Source organism: Antedon mediterranea, chromosome 5, assembly GCF_964355755.1.
Source record: "Antedon mediterranea chromosome 5, ecAntMedi1.1, whole genome shotgun sequence".
Taxonomy (NCBI): Eukaryota; Metazoa; Echinodermata; class Crinoidea; order Comatulida; family Antedonidae; genus Antedon; species Antedon mediterranea.
This window is the reverse complement of record NC_092674.1, coordinates 5529055-5551894: the sequence shown is the minus strand read 5'-3', so window position 1 is coordinate 5551894 and position 22840 is coordinate 5529055. Positions and strand designations below refer to the sequence as shown.

Below are 22840 nucleotides of genomic sequence, written 5' to 3'. Positions count from 1 at the left end.
GAGTTGATCATGATCAATTACGACGATGATTAAAATTGTGAACATAGTTCAGACATAATCAGTTTGTTTGTAAACCTGCGCATTAATGTTCTCATTCTCTTCTCTTTTATTAAGGTCCGGGTGAACCTACTGCAAAACCTATACCATAATCCTTTTCGTTTAATTATAGATTATAATAAGTGTATTTATCTTTTGTCATGATGTTACTTACAGTATTTGAAAAAGAACTGTACGTGTGGTCCTTGTCTTTGTAAAGACGCCAATGAATAAAAGTTGGACCTTTCAGAGTAAAATGCCTAACTTACGTAATCACTGACTTTAACTTACCGTGTTCACAGGACTCATTTCGATATATCTTTCTCCTGCGATCTCGGAAAAATTACTCTCGTCTTCCGTACGAGTAGCGTCATTTAATTTACATGTATTTTGGTTGTAGTTGACTGATTTACAGTGCTGGTTCTTGATACAGTTTGTGACACAGGAAGCCAAAGTACAGTCAGTGATAGTGGCGATGTCATTGTTTTGCAGCTTATGGTTCTCTAGGATCACTGTGGACTTATATGCATGATCGGGATCTAAAATTAAAATAGCTAGATTAAAAGGGGGCCATTGCAGATTCTGGCACGTATGTAGTAATTTACCAACCGTAGAAGGAAACGAAGAATAGGCCTGGTGTTCAAATTCATTTAAATGGAGTTTTCACTACACCTAAACTTACCATTAATATCAAAAACAGCATCAAACGAAAAACGTCTGGTTTGGTAATTATTGAACGTAATCTGGGTCCCGATATCATAGACAGATGGCAGTGGCCTAAATCTATATATCGACCCTACATTGGAATAATCCACTTGATAGTAGATTTGTCCTGTTGTGTACGTAAAGCCAATTTTATCTCCGGGTAAAACATCAATTCTATCAGAATGTGCAATTGGAAATTCGACGACAACGTCAGGCTCTCCTTCCGGAAGTAACGTTTTTCCGATGATTTCATACACGTTGTTGTCTGCGTCTACCGCTCTGTAAACTAAGCCGATGATACCAGTTGTTACTTTTGCCATATACCTCCATCCTGTGATTGTACCGGGACACTTTATCTTGTTCCAATCGTCTATCCAAATGTTACTGGATTTTGTTGTTGACGTAGTTATCTTCATGAATGGCCACTTGATAATGTTACATGGTAAGTATGAATCTGAAAAAAAAATAATAAAATCTTGTGAACCCGCCGTTATCATGTTTTGATACAGATATTGTATAAACATTTTGTCAAAACTCATTTTGCTACACACAATTTTATTTACAAAAAATAAAATATTCAGTACGATACCTTTTAAAACAGCTTGAAATGAATATGTTCTCATATAAGAACCGCCATTGATCTTGTGAACCATGTGGACTAACAAATCACTCTGACTGATCCCGTCTTTAACAATAAACGCTGTACCTTCATTGTCACGTACCAAAAGACTTGTTTCAAATTTAAATCCAATGACATCACCACTTTTTACTGAGATCCAATCTGGTTCTGGTAGCTTAAACTCTCGTGCTTTATTCAATACTTGTTGTTTCGGTATTACGGTTCGTCCAACCACAACGTACTGGTTGCTACCAGCTATGTGTGGACGCATCACCAATGCTAAGAATTCTGCAGACGTAGTTGGATAGAATCTCCAAGCTGTTACATATCCATCACATGTTATTGGATTCCCAGTATTCAGCATTGTCCATCCGTTGCTATCCAATGAGGCTCTATGTATCAAAGATCCTCCGTGTACCTTTGGACAACTGGCAGAAGCTACAAATAAATAAAAACTGTAATTAGAAAAGCCATTATGTTGCCTGTCCACTATAATGGGCCTGTTATAATTTTGGGAAGTTATTATTTATCAGAATTGACGCTACCCCAAGTTGCGCATTAGGTCAAGCTTTTATAAATGTGCCCATGTTTGATAGGCCCTATTACCGCTTAGTATTTGATGCGCCACACAAAGCAAAGTGCTGATTGGAATTGGTTCACTGCTGACGATTCATCTGCTAAGCGTTTGTTATTAAAAACTTGTAGGCCTATTACTGTAAATGGTAATTAATATCTACCTTTAGGAGGTAACAGAAAGAAAAGATACAAAAGATACAAAAATGAATATGTAAAGACAACAAGAATACTTAGTCTTTACATGGACTAAAGATTATTCTTTAGCCCGTTATCTTTATATTCAACCAATCTAAATTTATTATTATTATTTTGTTCTTAAAAATAATGTTTTCAGTTATTTTTTTTAGATCCAATTTTTAAACTATTATGTGACTTTAAAATGGCATATTCAACATAAAAAAACACATTTTTTCAGGAGACAATACATCTTAACCGATGTGTCTCCAGTTGAGAGAGATTATTTAGAGGGTTGGTTATATTTAGGAAATAGTTGGGTCATCTTTAACTTAGATGCAACGATCGTATGTGTAAATAAAATATAAAATAAAATAAGATAAGTAAATACTCTAACCTTTGAATGCTACGCCAACCAACAGAAAAAGAAAGAATGTTTCCACATCAACAACTAACATAATGGTAGGAATTACAATCAAATGGCGCGTTGATGTTCAACTTCAAATCTAATCAAATATCGTCGTATCTTCTCTGACAACATATAGTTGTTCACGGTGGTTACTCTATACAACTTGATTCAATGATCCTAATCTTGGGTTTAAGAAATACTTTTAGACATCTCGATCTCTATGTCTAAAATGAACTAGCCAACGTGACTGCGGTGTGTTTTAAGCAAGGATACATTATTGTGCACATATATTGTTATTTAGGCCAATACACTATGTTACTATTGATAACGAATAATAATTGATTGTTAATCGTGAAATAAACAAATGAAATGTATTGCATAAAAAGTATGTATTCTATTACCGTAGGCTTATACTGCTGTACTTTGAGAAAAGGGTTTATCCACAAAGAGTTACTTTTGAATAATTGACCAAAACGTGTTTTTGGTTTTCATTACAAAGTCCATGTAGTATTTTATTTGCAAGTGAATATATTTCAGAAGTACATTATAAAAAAATTTTGTTTTCAAATATTTTTTTTTGTCGTGCGTGGGTAAATAAGGGTAATAAAGATACATATTATGTACATATCTTTTTATTTAGGCAAATGCACTATGCTTCTATATATATATTTATTGATAACGAATAATAATTGATTGCTAATCATGAAATAATATATTGCATATATAGTATTTATTATATTACCGTATAATACCGTAAGTCGTAATTATGTGTCTATCAATACACACTACATCATTAAAATACCATTATTTATACACATCTACACAAACAATCGTGTTATCTTATTTTAGTCAAATAAGTACATTTTAAATTCCAGTTACTTCCAGTCAATTTTACAATGTCTTGCTTTAAATTACAGTATTTTCTTTTTCAGGTCAAAGCAATGTCATATTAGAATGGCATATTAAAAAAAACATAAAATAAAAAAAAACTTCAGAAGGAAAATATATATTTATAATTGTTTATTTTCATTATTTTTTTCATTTTTATATTAGGCAAAAGTAAATAAGCGAGTAACTCGTCAATTACAGGATGGATAGATTATTTAATAATTTATCGTGCTCATTATAGGCCTAGCGAGTGGAGTTGAAAGAGTTCTGAGTTACAACCCTGGCACTAGGTCAGGATTGAACCCTGGACCTTGGGATTGGAAGGACGGCACGTTATACACCGAGCTAGCTCCACTGGTTGTACTGCAAAAAACACCATACAATATTTCAACAATCACAATTATTACATAATATATCATACCAACGGTATTTAATTTTTTTATTATTAAACTTTGTTTATTAATGGTATCTGAAAGTCTTCTTGTTTTTAAAATATTACATCGAATGTCATCGCTCGAGCAGTACCAATATCTGAAAGACCAATTCAAAAAATGAATTATTTGAGTTTTTCATTATTATTCATAAAAAAAAATATTTGAAAATTATTTAAATGGATTTATTTTATGGAACGAAAATGTTACTAAAAACTGTTTTATTTTATTTTATTAAAACATATTTAGGCAGGATAACATAATTCAGAAAAGAAAAGATCACAAAATTTCTGTTTTTCAATGGTAAATGTCAATATTAATTAACTAGTAAAACATAAAACCTAAACTATGTAGGCCTATGTAAACACATTTAAACAAATTGTCTATAGATAAAGTAAGTAAGCATTTATGATACTGAAAAACAAAGAGAGTAAATGAAACATAACAATTTGAGACTAGGGTTCTATAACAGCCTTAAGTTTGAAAATATGTGTGAACATTAAGTTAACAAATCATAACCTATTTAGGCCTATTTAAAAGGGACGCCATTTGAAAATTCCAAGAGAAAATAGAATTTTTTTTTTGTCTATTGAATATTATTGAAGATAAATATCATTTTTTATTCCACTGCTCGTTCTATAAAAATATAGGAAAGAATATATACCAACCCTGAATGTACATAAGCTTAGGAATATTTTTGTTACAAATAATTTACAACAATTTTTTTTTGTACATTACATTTAGCTACATCATTTAAAAAAAGACATTCTGCATGTCCGGAGGCCGCTCTTTACTGAATATTAAAATGAAATGAAATTAAATGTCCTATGGTTGGTTAACAAAATGATTTTATAAAAATAATCAAAGTAGTGCTTTATCTGGCTGTATGCAGTTGTCTGCAGTTTGTAACTTACATCCAGTGTACCATATCTCTGCTGAGTTTGTCCGACTGTATATAATTCTTGGATTGGTGCCATAACCATCCCATCCTCCACAAGCGTTGCCTTCCACAACTGCGAACCATCCTTTGTCACCTCCACAACCATTGTGATAATTACTCATATAAAACCTCCTTCTGTAAATAGATTGGTAAATAGATGGAGAGATTGATTGATCGTTCGATTGTCGATAGCAGATTAATAATTTAATGGTGTGATCTGATATCAAGAGGAATTTTGAAATATAAAAATATATCACGTCACACCCTAATAATTTTAATACAATTACAATAAATGTACATACCGACTTCCACTTGTTCCTTCTATTGAAAATATATTAGAGGAAGCAGCTTCCATGTCGTCCCAAGGTGAACTTTGAACTCTGTCCTTTGAAAACCAAGAGCTAGTAGTGGAACCAACACTATCAAAAGTGATAGAAAACAACTCCTCGTGAAATGCAGAGAATGCTGTCAGTTTTACCTGTAACATAAAATAATTTGAACATTATTTATCAAACTCGATTTACTCTGAAAAGTTGTATCGATACAGTAACTAAAGGTTACCGTACTGATTTATGTGTTAGTAAATAGTGTAATAATAGTGACTTACTCGAAGAATTTTGATCGATACTATATCACAATTAGATAAGACAATTATATTAGGTTATAATTAATAATATTGACGTCTACCTGTTGAATATTTAATGTTGCCCAGTTATCAAATATTGCATTGTTTCTGTAAAATGTATCACTGATGAGAAATTGATGAGCATGGTGGCTTGATGTTCCTGATCCAGTTTGCCAGGCGTTGTAAATGCTAACTCCAGTCATAGATACACCCTTAAACACTCGAACCCATTCATTTCCTAATGTAAAAGAAATACCGTAAAACTTGTAATTGTAAGTGGTTAGTCAGTCAAGTAAATACACTTGAAATACATACCAGTTCTACAGCCCAAGACTTCAGTCCGAATATTAGGCCTACTATGCCAGCTTTTTGGGTAAATCCTGATAGCCACGCCTTGTAATATTGGATTAAAATAATGCGTTCGTATTTCAGATCTATCCACATTGCCGTCAAAAATCTAAATAAATACAAAATTAAAATTACTTTTAAAAATACTCTATAAATGCCCATTTACACTAGGAAGATAACGATTGACGATAAATAGATAAGCATTAGAAAGGTTTTCATTCATGAACTTTAAGATCATCACTGTATTTGACAAAAATAATATTGTTTTAAACCCAATCAAATGACGTCATGATTTATAAAATCAATAAATTCGATATTATTGCTCTTATCAATCATCAACATTTACTTAGAAACAGTTCATGAAATAAAAACAGCATACACTAATTACAATAACTTAAAATGGCAACATAAAATAAGAACTGTTTCAAGGATCAGAAAAAGAAGTAAAAGAACTTGTCAAATACTAATATTCCTAAACAAAAACAACAAAAAAGCAACAACATGACACATCATTAGCTAATAATAATAGATCTATAAATTATAATCCTAAAATAATAATAATAAAATAATTCATAAATGTTTTAGATAATTCATTTAACAAATAAAAAATCTAATTACGGCACATTATTTGTATTTGGAAACAAATGTTTTTTAATAGTTTTTAAAAATATTTTAAAGTTTTTACATCAAGTTGTTTCTATAGACAGTTCACTCCATAACTTAGGACCATATACTGTAACAAAAAATTCAGTCTTTTTTAGCCTCGTAAATGGTACTTCCAATCTTTTGGTATGTCTAGGATGATAATGTTTGAGATAGAGATTGGCAATATATTATTTACATATTTATAAATAATAGATAAAACTTGTAAGTAGACCATAAATATAAGCAATAAAATGAGATAAAACAAAATATTTCTTACAACTCGTTTCTGTAATTTAAAAATGTTCATGATATCAGTGGTAAAGTCGGCTGCCCAGATAAAGTTACAATATTGTAAATGAGGAAGAATAACAGAATGATATAAATTAAGCAAAATCCGTTGAGGAAAAAAGTGCTTAAGTTTGTTTATAATCCCAATATATTTAGATATTTTATTGCTAATATACTTTTGATGGCTAGACCAATTTAGATTTTCGTGGATAGTTACACAAAGAAAGACAGACTCAATTTTACGTTCGATGATATTGCCATTGAGATAAATATTTAAAATTTTTAGTTTAAGTTTATACTTTCTACGGTGTGAATTAAATAAAATATAATTGGTTTTAGTAATATTAGGCCTAATCAAAAGCTTATTTGCAGTAAACCAAGCACAAATCAGTGGCTGTGATGTACTAATACACCGGGGTAACCCCCTACTCGTCTCGAAAGATGTACTTGGTTCTTTAAAGTGCACACGAGCTAGTTAAGTTGTGTACACTGGACCACGGTTTATAGTCCTTATCCGAGAAGACTCGTTCTACCACCAGAACTATGGAGTGAGTGAGCCTCGAACCCTTGTCGGTGTTATGGCTACGTAATTACGGTTCCACTGTCTTAACCGCTCGGCCACTCACTCACTCATAATTCTCTATTAAAGTTATTATACAAATTAACAATATTATTATTTGAATAAAATAGTGTAGCATCACCGGCGAAGGAAACAACATGTAGAGTATCACTAACGCGAGGTAAATCATTAACGTATATCAAGAACAGTAACGGACCAAGAACATATCCCTGTGGTACTCTACATGTTATCTCCATCGTCGATAATTTAAATGTACCAATCAGAACATATTGTTTGCGTCCGCTGAGGTAACTTGTGAACCAGTCATAAGAGATAGCTCTAATACCTTAACGAAAAAGTTTAGAAAGTAGTATTTTATGACGCCTTAGATAAATTAATAAATGTACTTAATAAGAATTCTTTCTTTTCAAATGAAGTATTAATGGAATTTACACGTTCCAAAAGTGCGTGATTATTTAAGTATTGTTTTATAAAGCCATGAGTTCATCAATTATGACGTCATTTGATTGGTTGTGTGAAAATATCATTTTCATCAAAGGAAGCTAGATGGTTATCCTATAGTTATATGATAAAAACTTGTTAGATTTCTTTTGTTTTATGTATGAAAAATGCATATTTATCGTTGATCGTTATCTTCCTAGTGTAAACGGAGCTTAACCATTGTGATAGTTGTCATGAAAATTTGAAAAAAGAAACTTTTGAAATCTATGTCATAGTGGAAATTTGATGTGTGCCATACAAAGACACTGAGCTGAGCAAATTTCTTGGCAAAGCAATAGAGGGCCCATTAAAGCTAACTCGAGATCAATAAGCTTTATAGTGACGTTGGTATATCCATTTGGAAAAAAAGTCATCCATATAAACAAACGAAGTAAGTGATAGATCCATGCTTTGCAAGCATTTTTTCAAGTGGTATATACAATAACAATAAGTTATACCTTGGGATCACCGTCACTATTACAGATGAAATGTTCTCCAACTTGGTTAACTTTGATGTAACTTATTGTAAATGTTTTCATCCATTGGTCCAAGTCTTGTCTACCCTGCGTTTGGATACCAGTAAAACTATGTTCAACCATTAAATGTATTTGAAACCACATGTTTGTATCCGAAATAGCAGCAGCCCAAGCTCCTATACACACCCCTGCTGTATTAACTCCATTCAATCTGCCACATTTTGGACCGTGGTTTGCTGCTCCTGACCACACAGAACTGGCGCTTAATTGACCATCAAAAATATCACCAGACTCCACTCCAAGAGGTTCAAGACATTCTACAAGGAAAATGAAAACGGGTATTTCACCTCCTCCTTAAAAGTGTACTTAAAACAAAACCTATTAACAACTTGTTGTAAACCTGTGTTTGCTAAGTATTCTGATATATGTATTAGTTGTCTATTTTCTTATATAATAATAATAATATAATTTATTTTGAAGCTGCATTTTTGAAACAGTGGCACACTTCTCTAATGAAGGTGCGTCCAGAGTAAGTAAAATAAAAGTTAGAGAAAAAAATGATTTAACAATAGGCCTATTTACAGTACAAAGAAACTTAAACTAAATTATGAACAAGATATAAAAAAAATGATATTAACAACGTAATGTAGGGTACCAATAATTATACCTGCTGACGGACACTGTTCAGCTAGATATCCAGTTTCTGAACATAAACAAAGATGGCGTCTTACGATACCAGGAATATCGATACAAATGTTTCCAGGCCCACAGTCAACAAATGCACAATGACTCACCGAGTTCTATAAAGAGAAATCACATTCGCTATTATTGAGCCAACAAACGTTAAATCTATGATGCCATAGTCCAAGTTCTAGACGGCGATTCGGCTTCTTAAAATTTATAAAAGGCGCACATAGCGTGTCATACCTATACTACTGCTGGAATCACATCTAGTAGTTACGAAAAAAATTCAAGAGAATACTAACATAAATAGACAATAGATAGATACAACGGATAATTCATGTAACATCTTTTTCTAGCGCTATAATAAATATAATTTAATAAATAACATGAATAGTAAGGTTTTGTTTTCGTTCTCATGGTTTCTCAGATATATTTCAAAATTCAAGATTTAATTTTATGTGCCAATTTAAAATGAAAATAATATTAGTAAATTTTCAACATTGAATTCTAAAATGTATATTAATAAAATTATTACTATATAAAAATATTTCAACCTACTTAAGATATTTTATTTTAAAACAATAAATATTTAAAAACAGACATGAAATACCACAGAAATACAATATTTTAAAAGCAACATATAAGAACATCAAAAATACTATAAACATTACTTTATACTGTTTTTAGTTAAAATATGCACAAAAAAAGCCAGAAAATTAAACATTTTCTCGGTCTTCCAATCCACTTATCTGCCCATTTTTGTATGTTATGATATTTAGTTCTTGTTTCTCATCTAATACTTTAACTCAGGCCCTTAACCCTTCAATATAGTTACTTACCGCCATCTTATGACTCATTTCGATGTATCTTTCTCCTGCGATCTCGGCAAAATTACTCTCGTCTTCCGTTCGAGTAGCGTCATTTAATTTACATGTATTTTGGTTGTAGTTGACTGATTTACATTGTTGGTTCTTGATACAGTTTGTGACACAGGAAGTCAGAGTACAGTCAGAGATAGTGGCAATTTCGTTGTTTTGGAGTTGGTAGTCTTCTATAATCGTAGACTCATATGCACTGTTCGATTCTGAAAAAAAAACACCCGATTTGTTTACCAAGAGTAGTATGATCTTCCTTATTTATTTGGAGAAGTGCATCTATTAAAAATAAATACAATTCAATGATTCAATACAATTTAAGATAAACAATCGTGCAATAAATAAACAAACTGAAATTCAATACACTAATACTATTATTTCTTATTGAAGATACAGAACTCAAGTATCATAAATCATAGTATATGGTATAACAAAACAAACTTAAAACGTTAACTTACAATATCGCGGACGCTATCGTGTCAAAAAAGCAAGCGTTTTGTTTATAAAAGTAAAACGTTAACGTTAGCTACAGATGGGGTCTCCAATCAAACAATTATAATGAATATTTCATACAAATTAATATAAAAGTTTCAACATTTCTATACACTTACCTTGATCATCTAAAACTGCTTCAAATGTATATTGTCTTACTTGGAATCCTATGAATGTTATTTCTGTTCCGATATCATATACAGCAGGTTGAGGTATACTTTTATATAATGAACCTGCATTTGACCAGTCTGTTTTCACATAGACGGAAGAACCGGTGTACGTAAAACCAATTTTATCCCCAGGTAAAACCTGTATTCGATCAGAATATGCAAGTAAAGATTTGACAAGAACGCCAACCTGGTCTTCTGATGGACTGATGATTGTTTTTCCAATTATTTCATACACGTTGTTGTCTGCGTCCACCGCTCTGAAAACTAAACCGATGATATCTGCTGATCCACTAGTTATATACCTCCAACCAGTGACTGTTCCGGCACACTTAATTTTGTTCCAATCGTCCATCCAAAGTAACGAATTACTTAATTCTAACGTCGTCTTCTTCATAATCGGCCAGTTGATTATATTACATGGTAGATAGGAATCTAAAAAAAATAGCACAATCGAGCTTATTCTCTACTAAGCGAATTTGTTCCCATGAATCGAAAGCGTCAGCTTATACGTACGTGGAGAGTGCGTGGAGAGTGACTTGGAAGATGGAAATATGGATACGCATGCGTATAAGCTGACGCTTTCGATTTGCGCGAACAAATTTGTCTAGTGGTAAATCGACGAAAAAATTACAACTGTATATTGTCGAAAATATGGACTGGTTTAAAAAACAATAAATATTCTTTCTAAGGGGTTAGGATAAAAAGTTTTCCTACCCATGGTTTTCTAAAAATGATAGAGATGACAACTATTATACCACTCGCCAACAAATCTTCCATCCATACATAGTATCTAGTACATATTGGTTACTTTGTGTTATTTCTTGACCACTTATGTACAAAAATATATACAACACAACTTGACAAAATTTAAATTCGTTGTTGCTATAGGCCTAGACGTCTATTTGCGAAAAAAACCCCAATTTAATTAAATAAGTTGAAATTCAGATTTTCGAATTTATACCCATTGTGGCCATCTTATCTTCGGCTAAAACCACTAAACAAACCGTCTCTTAAGCTTAGTTCCCACTAGAACGCAACGCATGAACGTAAGCAAGTGCATTGACCAATCCAATCGCTGGAGTATTAGAACCGTTCATTGTGATTGGTCAATTCACCTGCGTTGTGGCTTACGTCCTTGCGTTGCATTAAAGTGTATATGAGCAGCCTATTGCTGACGTAATATTTCTTTTCGGTCCTATACAAAAACCAAGTGTTACTTTTTAAAACAGCTTGAAATGAATATGTTCTCATATAAGAACCGCCATTGATCGTGTGAACCGTGTGGACTAACAAATCATTCTGACTGATCCCGTGGCGATATATAACCGTTGTACCTCCATCATCAAACAGCAGAAGACTTGTTTCAAATTTGAATCCAATAACATCGCCACTTTTTACGGAGATCCAATCTGGTTCTGATAGCGTAAACTCTCGTTCTGTATTCAATACTTGTTGTTTCGGTATTACGGTTCGTCCAACCACAACGTACTGGCTGCTACCAGCTATGTGAGGACGCATCACCAATGTTAAGAATTCTGCAGACGCAGTTGGATAGAATCTCCAAGCTGTTACATATCCATCACATGTTATTGGATTCCCAGTATTCAACATCGTCCATCCAGGGGAATTCGACAAAGATCTAGATGTTAGAGCTCCTCCATGTACCTTAGGACAACTACTGCCATAGGCTAAAAATAAAATATTAAACTATGATAATGTGTATTTTATAATAGTCAGGTTGTAGATATCGGTTCTTGGTCGACAAATCATGTACAAATGATTTCATAGTTAAAATTGAAAAAAATAAAACCTTTTTTCCAGTAAGAAAAAAACCGACTATGCTTTAATCTTGTTATTACACAGTAAACAAAACGGCGATCATGATGACTGTAAAAAAAATGACTAGTGGTTAAAGCTTAGAGTAGAACTATCTCTAAACTAAACCACAAACTGAATGACAAACTCCAGAATAATCACAAGATTGTAAATTATTAAATTATTATTAAAAATGTTTTCTAGTCCCGCTTAAAACCGAAAAACAGATATTTAAGATTGTAGTAGTGCAACAACTTGCTTTTAAGTCTGTATTTATTCATCTTTTTTTTATTTTCCACCTGTCGGTGTTTCGATTTGTGTATTTTAAGTCTTATATGTATGAAACGCCATATGTGCTAAAATATTTATCTTTTTGCTAATAATATTAATTCGAAACACGATAATCTAGAATCTAAACTATGCAAGAACTTATATACAAGACTATATAGCCTTAATGTTGGAGCTTTCTTATTTAATGACACGATAACATTATTACTACCACATTACAACGCAGAATTCCTTTATTTTTCAAAAATGTAAATAACATTAGAGTCATACTTCTATAATAATTAATATGAGAAAACAGGCATCTTATGTAGTTTAAAATATAATCTCTCATCAAAGAAGGAAGAACAAAGTTGTTATATGTCGCGCAATAACTCAACTATTCTACCATTCAACGGAACCAATCATTTCGAAGTGGATTGGTTTGGTCCGTAACATCCAAAATAGTCCGACACGACTTTGTAAATAGTACGGGATAGACCACAACAACCAATTATTTCCCCTGGCATCCTAACCAAATGTCATGATATTTTCCTTTTTCCTAGTACACAGTACAAACAATCCCAAAATAGAAAACAGACTTACCCGTACAAATTAAGCTTATGGTCAGCACCAAGATGACCAATTTGCTGACGTTGATTACGACGACAAACATTTTTAAGAATACCGAAGAGACTAACGTTCGAATTCTTAAATGTGACTATAATATAAATCAATAATGCGTCATTTTCACCCCGATTATTATCGATTATTATCGATTATTATCGATTCGAATTGATTTTTATATTTATAGATATAGATATTGCTATACTCTAATTAATAATGTATCAGATGAGGTATTCATAATAATCAATAAAGTTGATACTAATCTATATTTCCAAAGTACTGATGTAACCATAGAGATTATTTTTTATGATCTAACATGCCTGTGTATTGACTTATTATGTTAGGAAATGAATATGTTTAAGAAAATAAATACTCATAAGAAATTAATACGCTAATTGAATGTGTTAAGAACTTAACATTCCAAGAGATGTCTGTGTATACGTTAAGTTAATAAATATTATGAAATGAATATATTTTTAGTCGCGTGCAACGTGACTTTAGGGCCTACAGCTCACTATGTCGGTTGGTCGGTAAACACTAACTTGAGCACGCGACTGCAGCCATGTAAATGGCAGCAGTCATTTTCACCCCGATTATTATCGATTCGAATTGATTTTTATATTTATAGATATAGATATTGCTATACTCTAATTAATAATGTATCAGATGAGGTATTCATAATAATCAATAAAGTTGATGCTAATCTATATTTCCAAAGTACTGATGTAACCATAGAGATTATTTCTTATTTCTAATATGCCTGTGTATTAACTTATTATGTTAGGAAATGAATATGTTTAAGAAAATAAATACTCATAAGAAATTAATACGCTAATTGAATGTGTTAAAACCCTCTTAGTACCAAATTCCCGAGAGAGAGCCATTTCCCCTCAACCGAATTCTTTTCAGAACAGCATTTTTTATAGTACTCCAGGGAGTTGACATTTTTAAAACAGTAATTTCATCATTTTATCATAAATGTATGAAAATATGTTTCTAACTTAACATTCCAAGAGATGTACTGTGTATACGTTAAGTTAATGAATATTATGAAATGAATTTATTTTTAGTCGCGTGCAACGCGACTCTACAGCTCTACAGCTACGGTCGGTCGGTAAACACTAACTTAAGCACGCGACTGCAGCCATGTATATGGCCTTGTTAGTAATATAAAAAAAAAAAACCAAAACTTATAATTTAATTAATTTCAACCAATAATTTGGTGTGTTTTCAAATTTAAAGTTCAGCTACAACCATCCATTATAATAACAATGTATAAGAAATTATTTTTTATTAATTATTATTGCAAATAAATATAAAGTAATAGTTGTTTTTGTTCATTGATTATCCATCTTTGGATTGCATATTTCCGGTTTACGTTGTTACCGCTCACTGCTTACGCCGTCACACCATTAAAAGGTTCATGTCGTGTTGTTGATCACAACTTAAAATACTACATCGATTGTCATTGCTCGAGCAGTACCAATATCTGAAATATCAATTAATTTAAGTAAGTATTAACTTATGGCATTTGATATTTACTTTAATACGCATTTTTAAAAATTATTTCAGTGTCTTTGTTCGGAGTAATTTATTTTAAATGCAACTCGTACGTGAGACTACTATTGTGACGTCTTTAGTGGTACGCAATGACTTATTTGCATATTTTCCACCTGTGGGTTAGTTTAAATAGACGAGGTATTTGTAAAGTGAGGGAGTTCCGGGCAGGAGGTTGTGCACAATGAATGAATAAAGTGAACGGTACCGAGTAAAATGTGTAGCGTATTTATTGTCTAAGCATAACAAGTTTTGAAATATATTATGGTGTTTGTTATTATGAGTCGGTAACCGTTGACACTGTACGCCTATACTTACGGTACTAGTGATGAGAGGTGGTTTTGTTGGTCTGGCCATGATTGTTTTCGCCGGGTGGATTGATTATTTTCGTGGGGACTCGACGTCGTTGGATATATGTATTCAGAACTGATTGAGATTGTATTCGGAATTGTTGGTGCTGGGATTTCAAAGACACCTTACATAAGCAAGCCTAGGCCTACAAAGTTGACTATGTCGAAGTTGAAATGATACGTCGGTGCTGACCCTAATTTTCTTAAATATGTTGCCGGGACCCCACATTTTAAAGCTTAAGCTTCCAGTGGGGTACCCCTTTTCTCATTTATTATCTACTATTTTAGAAAATGTTAACTGTATTTTGTTTTTGAGAAATAAATGTATTATTGATTGATTGATTGATTATAGGGCAGATGGGACGAGATATATTTCCCAATGGTTAACCTGGTCGCATCGTGGGTCTCTGTACTACTGTACCACCACATCCTAAATGTTGATGGTTGGCACAATGCTACATTTTCCACGACTCCAACCGGTACAAACTCCTATTTTCTGAATTTATTTATAAAAGAAGACGTGATGTATTTGTATTTTTCCTTGACGTTATTAAATTCTTCTTGATTTGTTACAGTTACAAACTTTAGTGACCGCCAAATGGTCTATGCGCATACGTTATTTAAAAAAAATACTGGCACACAGAAAACATAATTTAATTTCTTAAAGCTCTGTCTACACTATCAAAATTTAAGTGACAAAAAAAATGTGATGTGCTCATATATAGACATGATGATGTCATATCACTACCATATTTAGGCATATCAACACCATATTTGGGCACATCACACATTTTTGAATTGTCAATCTAGTTTAGTCTGGATAGTGTAGACAGACAAAAACCCTTGCAAACTAAACAAGAAAGACTACCGCAAACGTGACCTAAATCATTGTCAAGTGGGGGACCATTGGATTTTTAAAATTTGAATCAAGGCCCATAAACATTTAAACATTATAATTACTTCCAGTATATGAATGTTAAATTTTTTTTACGGCAACCAATATATAATTTGATCTACTACTAGATTAACTTACGTCCAGTAGCCCATATCTCTGCTGATTTTGTCCGACTGTATATAATTCTTGGATTGGTGTCATAACCATCCCATTCTTTACAATCGCTGCTTTCCAAAACTGCGAACCATCCTTTATCACCTCCGCAACCATTGTAATAGTTACTCATAAAAAATGGCCTACAATTTAGATTATATACATTGATTGATTGATCGATAGCTTATTGTATAGATTATTATTGTTTACCTTCTGACTTATTATTTACTAAGCTCATCATTTCTTTCCATTAGAACTAGTAAACTCTGCTGTTGGGATATTCCTATTCGAGAAGAACACTTTAGGAGACCAAACATACCTAAAAAAAGTTGACATTAAAATGTGACCTTATTTGTTATACTTATTTTAGTTTTGTTAAATAAATGTACACACCGATTATGAAGTCCATCTATTGAAAATACATTAGAGGAAGCAGCTTCCATGTCCTCCCAAGGTGAACTTTGAACTCTGTCCTTTGAAAACCAAGAGCTAGTAGTAGAACCAACACCATCAAAAGTGATAGAAAACAACTCCTCGTGAAATGCTGAGAATGCTGTCAGTTTTACCTGTAACATAAAATAATTTGAACATTATTTATCAAACTCGATTGATTTATGTGTTAGTAAATAGTGTAATAATAGCGACTTACTCGGAGAATTTTGATCGATACTATGTAACAATTAGATAAAGATACTTGATTAGGTTATAATTAATAATAGTGACGTCTACCTGTTGAATATTTAATGTTGACCAGTTATCAAATATTGCATTGTTTCTGTAAAATGTATCACTGATGAGAAATTGATGAGCATGGTAGCTTGATGTTCCTGATCCAGTTTGCCAAGCGTTGTAAATGCTAACTCCAGTCATAGATACACCCTTAAACACTCGAACCCATTCATTTCCTGTGCAGAACAGTAAATAAATAAATGAACGCTATAAAACAACATTTCCGTCGTGAGAATGGATAGAAGACATAAATGTGTAAACTTTATAAGGTTCTCATGCTCTATCCAAAATTGTAGACAGAATGTTAGGATGAATAAAAATTTAGCAAAAAGTAACAGCTGAATTTTTTTTTATACATGGGATAATAAGTCTACATTGGCAAAATGTTGTTTGTAAACTTATTTTGGACCGTGGTTTTCTTGATCTGACCACATAGAACTTGCACTTAATTGACCATCAACAATATCACCAAACTCGAGCAAACTACAAGTTTGTTAAAGTTTGCTAGTGTAGACCAGTTGCAGACAACAAGTTTGCAGAAGTCTACATTGGCAAACTTTAGTTTGCAAACTCGATTAAAAACAAGTTTGCAAACAAAAACTTGGTAAAGTTAATTGCAAACTAGGCTAAATCACCTCAGCTATACAACTTTCAATATTATCTCGTAAACTGCGATATCAAATGCAAATACAATATTTGCCAATTCCACACTATATAACATTTATAGGCCTATGTACTAAACTATGTACTATATTATACGTATTAGTAACGACACTTTATCTCATAAAACTCGAAGATTGTCTCTTTGTATAATAGCAATACGTAAGTAATAGTAACTTACCTATTCTACAGCCTAAAACTTCAGCTCGTAAACTGCGGTGTTCATAGAAGCTTTTAGGGTAAATCCTGATAGCTACACCTTGTATTACTGGGTTAAAATAATGTGTTCGTACGCTAGTTTGGTCCCAATTACCATCAAAAATCTGTATACAAATGCAATGAAATATACCAAATATTTAGGTAAAGAACGATCTTGCGTAAGAATAAGCAATTCGTCGAATCTCGGGAAAGCATTGCCGCCATTACTTACATAATGATGATATTTCTTACCTTTATGAAATAGCTCTATATAAATGTCGTATTATAGGCCTATAATATATATAACAATAATGAAAACATGTGGAATACATGTATACCGAGAGTTCAGCTGTATACATGTGACTAATGTGCGAATATACTCAAGCGAGGTTCTGAACAGTGAAGCAATATGTTTGTTCACGACGTAACACCAAATTTCAACTTTAGGTTTGTGCCAAATTAAAGTCAGTTCATAATTTTATTTATTTATCGACGATAAACAAGTAATAGTGAAATAAATTGTTTGTATTGTTCTTTTTATCAACAATTAGTCGCTGTTATTACTTCTTATAAGAATTTGTTTGTTTATACCTTCTGATTTCCATGACCATTAGAGATGAACGTTTCTCCAACTTGGTTCACTTTGATGTAACTTATTGTGTAGGTTTTCACCCATTGGAAATGTTGACTATGTCTCCCCTGCGTTTGGATACCAGTAATGTTGTGCTCCACCATCAAATGTATTTGAATCCAACTGTTGATATCTGAATCATGTGGAACCCAACAAGGCACGCAAGAAGATGTTGGTACTGCATTTAATCTTGCACATTTTGGACCGTGGTCTTCTCGATCTGACCACATAGAACTTGCACTTAATTGATTATCAACAATATCACCAGACTCCATTCCAAGAGGTTCAAGACATTCTACAGTAGCAAAGCAAAAACAATACAGTATATAAGTTAGGATCTGATAAAATTGGATCAGACAACCACTACTCACACGAACTGCTGTAAGTATACTGTGAAAACCCACTCAACATTTTCACGAACGCAATGATCTTACCTGCTGACGGACACTGGTCAGCTAGATATCCAGTTGCAGAACATAAACAAAGATGGCGTCTCACAGTACCAGGAACATCGATACAAATGTTTCCAGACCCACAGTCAACAAATGCGCATGTGCTTTCAGCTTTCTACGAAAACAAATTATTAATCATTAGTAAATTCAATCAGGAATGCATGACACACACACACACAGAGTACGGTAATATTCGCGTTCAAACGGTGTTAAGGTAAATTGTTTACAAGTTTAACGTATACGACTTTCAAATGGAAACTGCATATATAAAATAGTTTAGTTTAGTAGTTTAGTTTAGTCGTACAAATTCATATCACTTCACTATCTAATTTGCATGTGAACGTGTCATCAATCCCGATTGACCATTATTCGCATCTTATTTTGGTTTCTTTGTTTTCCCGGATGTACATTTAAATACATCTTGCTCTCCCACCTTCACTTCTCGGCCATTTTGTATTTGTACCTTATTTGGATAATGTACTGTATTTAGTTATTGTGTTTTATCTTATACTATAGGACCTGAATTATATAGGCCGTAAACTTATAATATAATTGTACGTGTGGTATTTGTCATTATAAAGACGTCAATGAACAAAATGTTACCTTTCAGAGTAAAATTCCTAACTTACGTAATCACTGAATTAAACTTACCGTGATCACAGGACTCATTTCGATGTATCTTTCTCCTGCGATCTCAGCAAAATTACTCTCGTCTTCGGTACTAGTAGCGTCATTTAATTTACATGTATTTTGGTTGTAGTTGACTGATTTACAGTGCTGGTTCTTGATACAGTTTGTGACACAGGAAGCCAAAGTACAGTCAGTGATAGTGGCGATTTCATTGTTTTGCAGCTTATGGTTCTCTACGATCACTGTCGACTTGTATGCATTATCGAGATCTAAAATTAAAATAGCTAGATTAAAGGGGGGCCATTGCAGATTCTGGCATCTATGTAGTAATTTACTAACAGTAGAATGAAACTGGGAATAGGCCTGGTGGTCAAATTCATGTAAATGGAGTTTTCACTACACCTAAACTTACCATTAATATCAAAAACAGCATCAAACGAAAAACGTCTGGTGTCGTAATCATTGAACGTAATCTGGGTCCCAATATCATAGACAGATGGCTGTGCCGTATATTTATAAATCGACCCCACATTGGAATAATCATGTTGGTGGTAGAGGCGCGCTGTTGTTGTATACGTAAAGCCAATCTTATCCCCAGGTAAAACATCAATTCTATCAGAATGTGCAAGTGGAAATTCGACGACAACGTCAGACTCTCCTTCTGGAAGTAAAGTTTTCCCGATGATTTCATACACGTTGTTGTCTGCGTCTACCGCTCTGTAAACTAAGCCAATGATATCCGTTGTTACTTTTGCCATATACCTCCATCCTGTGATTGTACCGGGACACTTTATCTTGTTCCAATCGTCCATCCATATTTGCAATGTTGTTGTTTTTTTCGTAGTTATCTTCATGAATGGCCACTTGATTATGTTACATGGTAAATATGAATCTGAAAAAAAATAATAATCAAATCTTTTAAACTCGTCGTTATTGTGTTTCGATAGAGGTATTGTAGAAACATTTGTTAAACTCATTTTTCTACACATAACATTGTATAATATATATACAGTAAAATATTCAGTACCCTTTAAAACAGCTTGAATTGAATATGTTCTCATACTAGAACCGCCATTGATCGTGTGAACAGTGTGGACTAACAAATCATTCTGACTGATCCCTTGGTGATATATAACCGTTGTACCCCCTTCATCAAACGGCAGAAGACTTGTTTCAAATTTGAATCCAATAACATCGCCACTTTTTACTGAGATCCAATCTGGTTCTGGTAACGTAAACTCTCGTGCTGTATTCAATACTTGTTGTTTCGGTATTACGGTTCGTGCAACCACAACGTACTGGTTGCTACCAGCTATGTGTGGACGCATCACCAATGCTAAGAATTCTGCAGATGCAGTTGGATAGAATCTCCAAGCTGTTACATATCCATCACATGTTATTGGATTCCCAGTATTCAGAATCGTCCATCCATGGGAGTCCACATGTACTCTGGGTATCAGAGATTCTCCTTGTACATTTGAACAACTGCCATAGGCTAAAAAATAAAAATACGGGTTATATTGAGTGAAGTCCATCTAGTGTCTGCACATTGTGGTTCTTGATATCGGAACATCATTCCGACATATTTGGATGGAATTACCAAGTGTATAAATACTTTCAGGTTAAGATTAAGAATATAAATACAAAAAAAACGAAAAATGAAGGTTTGTAGGCCAACTTTTCAATTATGCTGTAAACAAAACATTTACACTATCAAACGAGTGTGACGTGCCCAAATATGGTGGTGATATGCTCAAATATTGTAGCGATATGACATCATCATGTCCATATACTATAGGCTATGGGCACGTCAGATGTTTTATCACAAAGTTTGATAGTGTGGACAGAGCTTTAGACTTACCTTTATAAATTATACCTATGGTCACAAACAAGGTGATCAACTTGCTAACGTTGACGACGACAAACATTTTATGAATAACGTGAGACTAACTTTTGAATTCTTAATTAAGACTTTCACACCAATCAATAATGGAATACGTCACATTTGCTTTCAATTATTTTCGATTTTTATTTCGCACAAATTGATTTGATTGTATCACATAGACATCGCGACACTCACGGTATGCGATTTTAATAATGTGTCAGATGAAGTATAATTAATGTATAATCCATCGTGTTTTCACCTCAATCTATAACTAGTTTGCTAACATGCTACTTACGCCTAAATTATTGAGTGATAACTATTACTGTAAAATAACTAATATTTTTGCGAGGTTTCTTTTCTCCAGGCCATGAAATACTAGACTTGTTTCTCGTTCCTTCCAGCTTAACATTAGTATACGAAACGCCATGTGTGCCAATATTTATCTTTCGCCGTCTAGAACCTAGACTAATGTATAACAGAACTTATAAAGAAATGCGCCTTTTGTACTCTCTAATTGCCAATATTTTAGTATAGCATTGAAACTGTATAACTATATCATGAAAGAATAATGAAGTAACGGCTCGTAGGGCTTGATTTATATAATGCACTCATTACGAATGCGTATAATGAGCTTCATTATGAACCACCTTCGGTAATTGTAAGTTGTGATGCTAAAGTACGATTCAATTGTGATGATGCTCAAAATCATAAAAAAACAAGCTTAGAATTGATCCTAAACTCTGGGATAGCGTACCAGTTCCTATAAAAAGTGCTTTGTCAAAGAAGAGTTTTTCTTTTAAATTGAAACGACACCTCTTATCCAGTTATGAGTAATTATCCTTTCACTTATTGTAGTTTTTATATTTAGCATTTTTCGGTACCCTGAAACTAAAAGTCTTCATTACTGTTTTTGTCCTGTTTCCAGTTCCAGTGTTGTCCTGTTTTTTTTCTAGTTTTTATAGGCTGCCTTATACAAGCTACCTTAATAGTTTTGACTGGCCTCGCGCCCTCTAGAATGTTATAAGTAGTAGTAGGATTGATGTATATGTTGCATCTATCACGCATGCGTACAATAAACTCCATGTGAACATGAAGTTCGATAATTGTGATGATGTTAAAGTACGATAAACGTATGCGATGATGCTAAATTATGGTAAATTATCTAAAACAACAGGTATAATTAATGTTAACGTTGTCAAATTGGATTGTGCGGCCATTTTGGAAATCATGTTTAAAGATGATACGAATGCTACACTTAAAAACTTTTATATAGGCCTACTGTAATCAATTGTAATTGTAATTACTTATTTCCTATGTTTATTTTTGTTATTTTCAATAGTTGTATGTAATTACAAAACATTTTTTACCGGTTCCATACTTAGGGAGGTAATTTTGAATACCGAATTAAATAATAATAATTTAATTTAATTTATTGTTAAGCCATTTGCACCATCAATAATTACCGGTAGGATACTTAATAATTTACATTTTAAAATAATAAAAAAAATGCCAATGCCACGACCAACTGGTAATGCCTACACCAATAGATTTTA

At 32.9% G+C, this 22840-nt stretch overlaps 2 protein-coding genes across 2 annotated transcripts; both read right to left on the bottom strand.

Annotated features, from left to right (window-relative positions):
- Positions 1–3266: 3266 nt before the first annotated feature.
- LOC140049303 (uncharacterized) lies at positions 3267–13221 on the bottom strand. The gene is made up of 11 exons (XM_072094153.1): positions 13127–13221; positions 11659–12129; positions 10391–10873; positions 9744–9988; positions 8888–9020; positions 8203–8537; positions 5719–5860; positions 5466–5641; positions 5081–5256; positions 4753–4913; positions 3267–3938 (listed from the first exon to the last, which is right to left on the bottom strand). Exons 1-11 carry the CDS (start codon positions 13194–13196, stop codon positions 3895–3897), a joined length of 2436 nt encoding a protein of 811 aa, XP_071950254.1. The 5' UTR covers positions 13197–13221; the 3' UTR covers positions 3267–3894.
- Positions 13222–14496: 1275 nt separating this feature from the next.
- LOC140049059 (uncharacterized) lies at positions 14497–21330 on the bottom strand. The gene is made up of 11 exons (XM_072093878.1): positions 21264–21330; positions 20430–20897; positions 19815–20294; positions 19424–19671; positions 18755–18887; positions 18281–18615; positions 17673–17814; positions 16832–17007; positions 16496–16668; positions 16088–16245; positions 14497–14636 (listed from the first exon to the last, which is right to left on the bottom strand). Exons 1-11 carry the CDS (start codon positions 21328–21330, stop codon positions 14593–14595), a joined length of 2424 nt encoding a protein of 807 aa, XP_071949979.1. The 3' UTR covers positions 14497–14592.
- Positions 21331–22840: the final 1510 nt, after the last annotated feature.